We start from the raw sequence: 9,946 nt of genomic DNA, 5'->3' as shown, positions 1-9,946 counted from the left end.
CTCTCTCTCTCTCTAAAAAAATATATATATATATATATATATATATATATATATATATATATATATATATATATATGTATATATATGTATATATACGTGTGTGTGTTTCTCTCTCTACTAAGGGGAATGGAAAGGAAGATGTGTTTATGTGTGTATGTGTGTGTATCGCGTATGTATATACCGCCTACAATATCCGAGGAGAGACGAGGAGCTCACAACCATACTTAACCAGCAGTCAGTCGTGTTATATTAAAAATCGTGACTTCGCGCTTGAAAAATCGGCTAAAAAACTACGGGCTAAACCTTGCAACATGGTTGCAGCAGAATATTTATTATATTACGCCAACGCGGACTCGGTGGCAGGACAGTGATATAAATACGGAGACTCCTCGCGGTCCTCTGTCGACTTCTCACGCGTCGTCTTATTCTCTTCACGATCGGGGGGGATTACAATGTGTGCCGCCGCTTTCCCGCCGTACGCTGGATCGCGCAGAACGAATCCTATCACTTTCGCGAGGACGACTCGCGGACGCGCGCGCTATATATATATATATATATATATATATATATATATATATATATATATATATATATATATATAATCGCGCGCCTTGACATTTATTTCCTTCCTTTCTTCTTTTTTGTTTCTTATGTACAGTGGGAGATACGGTATTATTATTACAACTTACGCGAGAACTACGAATCAGCTCGTTAAAAGCGCCCCGCAGTTAGTAACACTTCTTTTCGACTCGTTCTCTTTCCACACACGCAGCATCATGTACACGCGGACATCACGTCGTCAGACATTCGTCAGGCATCCGCGCGTTGGTCACTCACTCTCTTTCTTTCTTTCTTGTTTTCTTCCTTTGCCGTTCATACATAAAACGTAGGGTGTACAAGTAGGATGACTACGTCTTCATTGCTTCGATGATCGACTTGTGATCGGCACAAGTTTTACAAAAAGGAACGATATTCTCGGTGCGTCCAATGGGAAGATACAGATAATGACAAAGAGAGAAGAGAGAGAGAGAGAGGAAGAATGAGTGAGAGAGAAAGAGAGAGAGAGAGGAAGTTCACAGAATATGATCTAGATTCTGATTTCTATTTTAAGCGTATTACTTTTCGGGACGTCCGACCGCTGAATGTACTCTCCCTCTCTTCCGTTCTTGTCATGCAAAAATCGCACGCACGACGCCCTGTGTACAGCGGCCTTTCGACGCGCAACAGCTCCGTAAGTACATGGGTTTTCTGTCATAGGACGCGCTTACTTGGGTTATCAACGTGTACGGGTGTTTTTCTCTTTTTTTTTGTTTGTTTTTAACACGGTACAGTACGGTTTACGTTTGTGTACACATCTCTCGAGAGTGGTAGTACGAAGTTCGTCGGCCAGACTAGTACAAGTGTGGACACCTTTGGACATAACACACAGGTTTCACGTTCGTCGCCTCCGCGCGAGTCCTCGTCGTTTGATCCGCCGCCACTCGTCGCGTTGCTGTAAGAAGAAACGCACAGGTCTGAGTGATGATCTCCGAGACTCTGGCGGAATTTTGAGACCTTGAGCGCGCGCGAAAGGAGTCTCACTATCTCTTCTCCTCTCCGTCGCGAAGAAGAAATTACGACTAAATTTGAAGCATCCGATTTTTCTCTCCCTTATCTCAACTCAATAGTTACTTTCAATTTTTCTTTTCTACGTTAGCACTGAGAAAAAAATGTCTGAAGACTTATAAAGTTCATTCGCACAAATAAACTTTATAGATCTCACAGGTAAATTTTCAAGTATTTCTCCTCAGTGCACTAAGAAACAGATACTTGTGGACTATAAAGTTTATCCAGAGAGATGAACTTCATTTTACAGAAATAAACTTTGAAGTATCTTTCTCGCTGTATATTTTCTTTCTAATCGTATTTTATATTGTGTTGATTTGAGTCTTTTCATATGTGATTCATTCTTAAATCTTGGAATGTTATCAAACACTTTCATCTACTTATCTATTTTTCTTTTGGTAACATTGGAGCTCGCGAATCTCCCGGAACTTACTTGATCGTTCGATCGACACAGCTGAGCTCCCGCGACCCTCGTTTTCCTATGTCCCCCAAGTTCGTATTTTCGTCTCGAATATCTCTCGACTCTGGTTTCGTAAGGAATTCGCAGGCGCCACTCTCTCCTCTTCTCATGACACCATCGGGAATAACGATTGAGTAAGTTCGCAGCAGAGACCGTTATTACGCGGCTGAATCCTTTAGTTATTGCATCATTATCAACACCGTGCTCGAATTACTCTCTTTCTCTCTCCCTTTCTTCGGTTGCTTACTTCCTTTTTTCGTTTCCAGACCAATTTTGTTGCTTTTTTTCTTTTTTCTCCCGGTTTTTTTCGCGCGCAGCAGATCCTCATCGTTTCGCCGAAGAACATCGAAATAGATTCAGGCGCGGATCGGTTAGCTCCTTTTTTTTCTTCGTCTCTCGTCCAAATGGGCATTATCGCGACAACACGTACGGACCAAGAAGCAAGAATTGTCCTCGAAGAAATGCACTCTCTTCGCCAGAGGAGAATTCGTATCGAAAGAAACGTGTTTCCCTTTCTTTCCTCGCGGTCTTTCTTTCTCTTTTTTTTTTCTTCATTTTGCTTTTTATATAACCGATATACACACTGGTGGAGCACAAATCGACTGCGGTGTCACGTAATTTCAACTTGTTCGCATTTTTACATGCTACTAAACTTTCATTTATATACGTTCTAGAGTCTACAAGACAGAAAAACCTTACTTCATCGATATGTTATGTAAAATGTAATTGTTTTCAATTGTTCTCTCTCTTACGATAGATCGCACTCTCACATGATAATTTCTCGTCTCGCGGAAGGCATGAAACCGAAACTGGATATCGCTTTGGAAAGTGCGACACACTCGCACGCGCCTCCACGGATTTCCGGCGTGACCAGCGTCAAAATTTGAGGGATTGCGGGAGGGAGGGAGCGGAGCGAGCGACGGATGACATCCGCTGATGAGAAAGTAACACATATCGCGTGCCTTGTGTCGAAAGTGATGTATATTATTTACGTACGAAGAGATATCTCGCGCTTAATTCGAGGAATGGAGTTTCACGGCGGTGCAAACGCGCGGTCAATCGCGACGGCCGTCCAGCACGGCGACGATGGAATTATCGTACGAGTCCCACGAGTCCCAGTGTAGAAAAACGTGACGGGCAGTGTAAGAAACGCGAAAGAAACCACTTCGACAATTAATTCGGATACTCCGGACTACAAACACGGACACGACTTCCACGGTATCGTCGCGATAACGCTTGTGGTGCGATAATACGCTAATATTGCTACTCTCTTTTCTTGTACTTCCTCCCGCGATATACACGACTCAGAATTAACGTTACATAATCGCTCGTTCTCTATACAAAATGTTCGTACACATTAGAGAGAAACATCCTAATATACATACGTATATATTTTTTTAAAATTGTCTGGTGTATCTCCCCCGAATGGAAAAGAAAAAAACATTGAAAATACAAGGAAAACAGTATATGCTGACGAGATTGGGGAGGCCTGCGCTCTATATAGTACACTGAGGAAAAAATACTCGAAAGTTCAGTCGCAGGATATAAAGTTTATTCACGAAAAGATAAAGCTCATTTTCACAGAAATATAAATTTCACTTCATAGAAGTAAGCTTCATATCCTGCGAACAAATTATCAAGCACCTCCTTCCTTGGCGCAGCACTCACGCGCTCTGTACACTCTCGCGATTTCCGTAACATGATTTTATTTGCGAACGCGGCGAAGAGTGAGACACGGAGAACGGGCCAGAAAGAGAGAGAGGGGAGAGATACTCATTATATGTACAAATTCCGTACGCTCTCGATCCCATCCCGAGGTGCCGACGATGGAGAGCGCGATCGTCGTTTCAGTTTCATGCCTTTCAGGGATCATTATCGTGCAATCGGGACTTCGCGACAATCGAAATCTCTCGATTACATATCGGGGGGGAGGGAGGGGATTACACTACGCTCAATTATCGTCCTGCGGGGGGCGTATGTGAGTACAATGAGATCTGTGTATAGCTTCGATTCGTTTACAATTCAAATATACGATATAACGCGATGTTCGCCACAACGAGAGCCGCACGCGAGAGTATCGCGACGCGCGCATATAAACTATATCGCAATATACACGCCGCGTATATTAAAAAGCGTCCCCGTGGTACAAGGAGAGAGTCGTAGGCACAAACAAGTCCTCTCAACATCGGTACGTCAATTCCTTACTCCTACTTGTGTGATAATGATGATGGTGGTGATGATCAGGATTTATCGGTACCGAACCGTCGTCATGGCCGCCGCCAACGGCCGATGACCATTCTCAGTCAACGGCGACATGTCAATATTTGCGATAACATCGATATCGATAACGATGCAATTAATGGACAATAATGATGATGATGGCAATGAAGATCGGGACTTCGGTGATTGTGAACGATCATGACGATGATTGCGAAGGATCAATGTAATAATAATAATAATAATAATATTAATAATAATAATAATAGCGTAATATAATAATGATAAAAATAAAATAAAATAATAATGAAAGATATATTGTAATAATAGTAATCGCGCGTGCGCGCGCACGCGTAGCACTAGAGTAGAGTAGTAGTAGTAGTAGTAATAATAGCAATAGTAGTAATAGTAGTAGTAGTAGTAATCCGTAAGGATAGTGGTAGCAACAAGATGAAATGTAATCATGACAATAATAGCAATTATAATAGCACGAGGTCAGCCTTTCCGGGCTAAACGAGAGGGATCATTCGGTGTAAGTAGGTAAGTGGTGGATTCGCCAAACGCCTCGACTTTTATCAATGACTCGAGGCCGCGAGGAACATTTGTCGGCTTGTTTATTGGTAATGGGCGGGACACCTGGAAGGAAGAATACACTGGAATCGGAATACAAGAGCTAATGTCTGAGAAGATAGAAAGCTTATCGATGGCCGAAGATGCATTTGCCGAATTCAAAGCGTCGCCTTGATCTTGATGGAAATTTCAACAAGAACTTCATTATCGTAGAATTTCCTCATTACTGTGCAATTGAATTTATCAGTTTAGAGGACGCGCAATCAACGAAGGGGAACGCGTCATTCGGAACAGTCGGACGCGGTAATCCCTAGAACGACAGCTACGCGACAATCCAGTTGAAAGCGATAGAATTGCGAGTGCCGTCGCTCATTGTTCGACTTTTCAGATCACGAGCGATGAAATTCCCGCCAATGAGAAAGCCAGCTCCGTATTCGTCGCAAAGTACATCGCTGCCGACCATAAGTCTCATCTGTTCGAATGACACTCCCGTGAATGCACGGCGAACGCGACGCGTAAGAAAGAAACAAGCGAGAGAAACGAAGGAAAAAGTCCGGCAGCAGCTCTCGTGAGTCTGAATGAGAGGGTTCGGTATTCAAGCATTCGAGCAGCGAGTCTAGAGTCTTAAGTAAATGCCGATGAACTCGAGCCGATCAGTCGCGCGCGAGACGCTTTCGTTATACACAGAACAGTACCTAGAACAATTCTAACCGCAGTGATAAACAAAGTACCACGGAACTCCGGATACACTACACCGACGAGGAGTCATCATCGGCCGCGACGATCATGAACGGCTAGCGGAGGAAGGCGAATAATCCTCGTCCTCGTCGTCGTCGTCCTCGTCGAGTCCGCTTATTTCTATCGAAGGGACCGGCACACGACCGGCCAGAGGGAGAAACGGCTTCACTTTCGCTCCTCGACACTGAAGAGTTTGGAGACCGTCGCGCGTGACGCGGCCGTCCACTGGATTACAAATAACAGCAACGACAGGGTAGGATGCTTCCGACGATTGTGACGGTGGTGACGATAGTGGTGGTGGGTGCGCTAGAGCTCAGTTCGACAGCGGCGGCGGAGTCGGCGTTGGCGTCATTGTGACGGTGGTGTGCAGCACCGAGTCCCGGGACGCCGATCGGCTGCCGACGCGCAACAAGGTGACGGCCTCCCTCTCAGGGTCGGCGCTGATGGAGTCCCTGTTGCCGGCGCCGTCGCCCAGTCCTCCCGCCGCCCTGCGCCTGCCGCCCCTTGTCCTCGACGTCGCCGCGGTGAGGCCACCGCCGCGTGCCCCGGCCGCCGCCCCGGGCTGTTCAGCACTATTAACCGCGCACTGCACCGCCCCCCCGAGACCAACGATAACGGACAGTCATTTCTGCCTTCCACTTTTCTTCTTCTTGCGCTTGAAGAAGCAACAGCATCTGGAAATGAAGCAAACACTAATAGGACTTAGAGTCGTCTCCTTTGCAGCGTCTCTCGTTGGTCGACACCGACATGCAGCGGATACAGAGAGTGTGGCATTCCGAACGGTCGCGCGGCGTGAGAGAGCAATTCGTCCGAGCGATTTCCCGAGCGCGAGTTATCGCCGATCGCAAGTTGCGCGCGATAATGCGATCGTTAGTGGCTTCATTCCATACGTGTTAATCGCGTACGATTAGCATGCTGCTGTTACACTGATCTTGAGGTGGTCTTCGCAATGAGAAGGCCACCAGGAATTCATACTTGAAAGTTTTACAAAGCGCACTCCAGTTATGAGATAAGGATGCGTAAAAAAAGAGTCGAGAAATACAGAAGCGTGTGTTAGATTGGTGCAAAAGATTGATTGTATTTTGTCAAATAAAACGAAATTATTGCTATCCAATTTCGAAGAATTAATCTCTTTCAAAGAATCAATCTCTTCATAATCTTTATCTTTCTTTTACTTCTTGATCCCTCTAATTTCTTTTTGATAACGCTTATACTGCAATTACCTATGAAGCTATGTATTAGGTCGATGCAAAAGCTTTGGCAAATAAAATGGGAAACGAAATTATTCAAAGATTAATATTTATCATAAATAAAATGTACAAAATCAACTCATTATTTTATAAGACATCTAATGAGGGCCTTCTATCTTCCTTTTAATTTAATAGTCAAACTTCCTACTAGAATTTAATAAAAAAGTGACAAAATCTTTTGTACTAACTTAGGCTGCGTTCCGAAATTTACTGCCAGTACTGATATTCTATAGTATATGTGACATGAACTATAGATTTTCAATATTGGCAGTAAATTTCGGAACGCAGTCTTAATATATAGCTTCATACATTCAGAGAAAAATGCATGGTGGTATAGGTGACAGATGTACGGGTTTTGTATGTAGGATCAATGTATATAGTCTAATAAATCATTTTGTAGTTATTGCAACTAAAACCGAATAATTATGAGAATATATCGTTCTCTTTAATTCTGCATATAATTCTCCCAACCATTCAGTTTTAGTTACAATAATTACAAAATAGTTTATTAAACTATATATTGATTCCATATACAAAACTCGTATAGCTGTCATCTATATAGCCATTATCATGTACTTTTTTCTGAGTCTGAGTAATGTTGAAAGTATACTGTGCACCCTTGAATTTTTGATCTCTTTTCCAAACTGCCGTGTACATTTGCAACAGTAAATGAATGAAATAAATGAAGAATGAATGTTTAGCATCATTACTTGGGTAATGTGTCTGTAAACAGAATAGTGAGGATTAAGAAAGAGGAATAACAAAAAGAAATGGAAAAGATGTGCAATAATGGACAAAAAAATATACATATATTTTCAGGTAGTATCATTTCTGTGGCGCGTTCTGTATCATTTCGGCACGCGTAGACCGTTACACAAAATAAATGATATAAAATTTCCTACGAATAATAATAAATCTAACAATACCGATTAACAAGTGTTATATTTTCTCCTTAGGTTACGCAACAAAAAATCTTGAATGGACCATTTATACTGGCGGAACGAACCTAGTTCGGGAATGAGGGTAGGAGTAGTGCTGGAAACGTATGCTTGTAAGGATCGTAACAACTTTCCACATCGAGGACAGTGTGTGCGAATCAGTGGAGCTACTTTTCTGAAAACAACACCACGAGCGCAGCTTAGATCGGGCCTCCTGCCATTAGTTCAATTTATAATCATGCGTCTCTACTTGCTTCCACTCAAACGTACAGATTCTCCTAATATGTTCATGCTGTTAAATTATTCGTACGTTTATCTAAGCATTCCCGACAAGTTATTTACACTGCTCTAATGAAATTTGATAGCATATCGCGTATATAGGAACGTAGCAGCGACGCATGCACGCGCGGTGAAACTCGCTCGCTCGAAAGTTCACCGTATTTAGAGCAACATGGACAAAGAGACGAATTGTGATACGTAAAAACAAACTGCTACTAACTTGGTTTCGTCGATCATATCCACTTCCTGAGGCGCCGTGATTGGTGTGTTGGAGTGGCCAGCAGTCGGGTCATCGTTAGCCAGCTCCCCGTTTGTGGACGACACCACCTGCGTAAATCACACAACATTATTGCAAAGCAATCTATAATACAGAGCCGTGAAGGGGTCTCACATTTACGGGATTTTTTACGTTTCTATATAGACTTTACTTCTCGGCACTATCGGATGTGTGAGAGCACAAAAAAAGAATCGTTTCTGTAACTACGGACTCGGGAAGATATAACTACGAGAAGTGATACACATTACAGATCAATCTGTCCGAAAGTCTACTTGCAAGTTAAATAGGGAACTAGATAAAAGATCTTACGTGACAAAGGGATGAGAAAACGTGAACGTTGAAAGAAAAAAGAAAAAGAGAGAGAGAGAGAGAGAGAGGGAAGAAAGACTATTGCGAGTAGGATCGATAAAGCAATATATTTTCTAAAGAATAAGGGAAGGAAGCGTAAGTAATTGTACTCCGATCTTTCTTTAAGAGTTACGCGGTTTTGTTTGTTGCATGTGACGACGACACTCTTGTTATTGTAAAGTGCAGGGTGGACAAACGGTCGTAATAATACCGGATTAGTATTTCACGTCCAATCAAAGAAACAAGGTAAGAGGTCGATCAATCGACACAAAGACAACATGCCGCAACAAGTGAAATTGCACAGACTTCTAACTGACCATAATCCAGTGGTGCTTTGTCTAGAAATAGAGCGAACAGTTTACTCCTGGTATAGACTGAGACATTTGATATACGTCGAGATGTTATGAGAGACTGAGAGAGAAAGAAAGGGAGAGAGACAAGGAAAAAGGCAAGAGAGTTATAGGGAGAAACAATGAATGACGATTCGCCGTTAATCAATGAATGATCAGTTGTACACATGAGCTCTCTCTCACACACACGCACGCACACACATACACACGCGTAATATTCCCTTTCGAAATCTCGACGATTCCCGCAGAAAGCGAAACCTACGGAGACGGGGAAATCGAGAGAACTCGTTTTTCCCGCGACTGACAGAGAAAGAGAGAGAGAAAGAGAGAGAGATAGAGAGAATGATTGAAACAAAAGATGAGAGAAGACGCAAAGTAAGTCGAAAAGGAAAGAGAGTCGCTTTGGAAAATTAAAAGACGGAATGACACGAGAGGATATGAGAGAGGAAGATGCGCAGGTAAACTCACCTGTACAGAGCCGTGCCTGTCAGCAGGTGTCAATGTACCACCGGCTCCTGACTGCTTCACAGTATCTGGCCACGTGGCTCCCACCCCTTTACCGCCCCCACCTCCCACCCCTCCACCTGCCACGTCCTGAAGGAACAAGCATGACAAATATCGCAGTTGCGTCGCGTTAAGCAATTCCGCGGATTTCTCGAATGACAGTTAGAGAAAAAAAAGTGTCGGAAAAATGTTCCACAGAAAGATGGAGACGATGGAAACGGTCTCGGTGAGAGAGATCTCTCGGGAGAATGAATTCTGAGCATCGTAACAAGTCGTGACAAGTTCGCACTGAAATGACCACGAGACAGGAATCCTGATCCGATATTAATCTCTACTTCTTGTAGGGATGAAAGAGAGAGAGAGAGAGAGAGAGAGAGAGAGAGAGAGAGAGAGAGAGAGAGAGAGAGAGA

At 43.3% G+C, this 9,946-nt stretch overlaps 1 protein-coding gene across 8 annotated transcripts in view; it reads right to left on the bottom strand.

Annotated features, from left to right (window-relative positions):
- Positions 1 to 298: 298 nt before the first annotated feature.
- Positions 299 to 9,946, bottom strand: part of LOC116845185 (casein kinase I) — a 65,572-nt gene continuing 55,924 nt past the window's right edge. Inside the window, exons 8-11 of one of the 8 annotated variants that reach the window (XR_004378205.1) lie at positions 9,501 to 9,626; positions 8,278 to 8,384; positions 2,039 to 6,282; positions 299 to 1,492 (exon numbers count right to left, since the gene is read on the bottom strand). Coding sequence is in view for 4 of the 8 variants with exons in the window: in XM_032817590.1 (XP_032673481.1) it covers positions 7,770 to 7,953; positions 8,278 to 8,384; positions 9,501 to 9,626 (417 nt within the window). In the remaining 4 variants the exon portion in view is untranslated. Of the gene's footprint in view, positions 1,493 to 2,038; positions 6,283 to 7,154; positions 7,954 to 8,277; positions 8,385 to 9,500; positions 9,627 to 9,946 lie in introns of those variants that run through there. The other 7 variants (XR_004378206.1, XR_004378207.1, XR_004378208.1 and 4 more) reach the window with 7 other exon arrangements.

The sequence above is a fragment of the Odontomachus brunneus genome, unplaced genomic scaffold (genome assembly GCF_010583005.1).
Source record: "Odontomachus brunneus isolate Ranch 3 - 2012 unplaced genomic scaffold, Obru_v1 Obru_scaffold_049, whole genome shotgun sequence".
NCBI classification, from domain to species: Eukaryota; Metazoa; Arthropoda; class Insecta; order Hymenoptera; family Formicidae; genus Odontomachus; species Odontomachus brunneus.
This window is presented reverse-complemented; position numbering and strand designations above follow the sequence as displayed.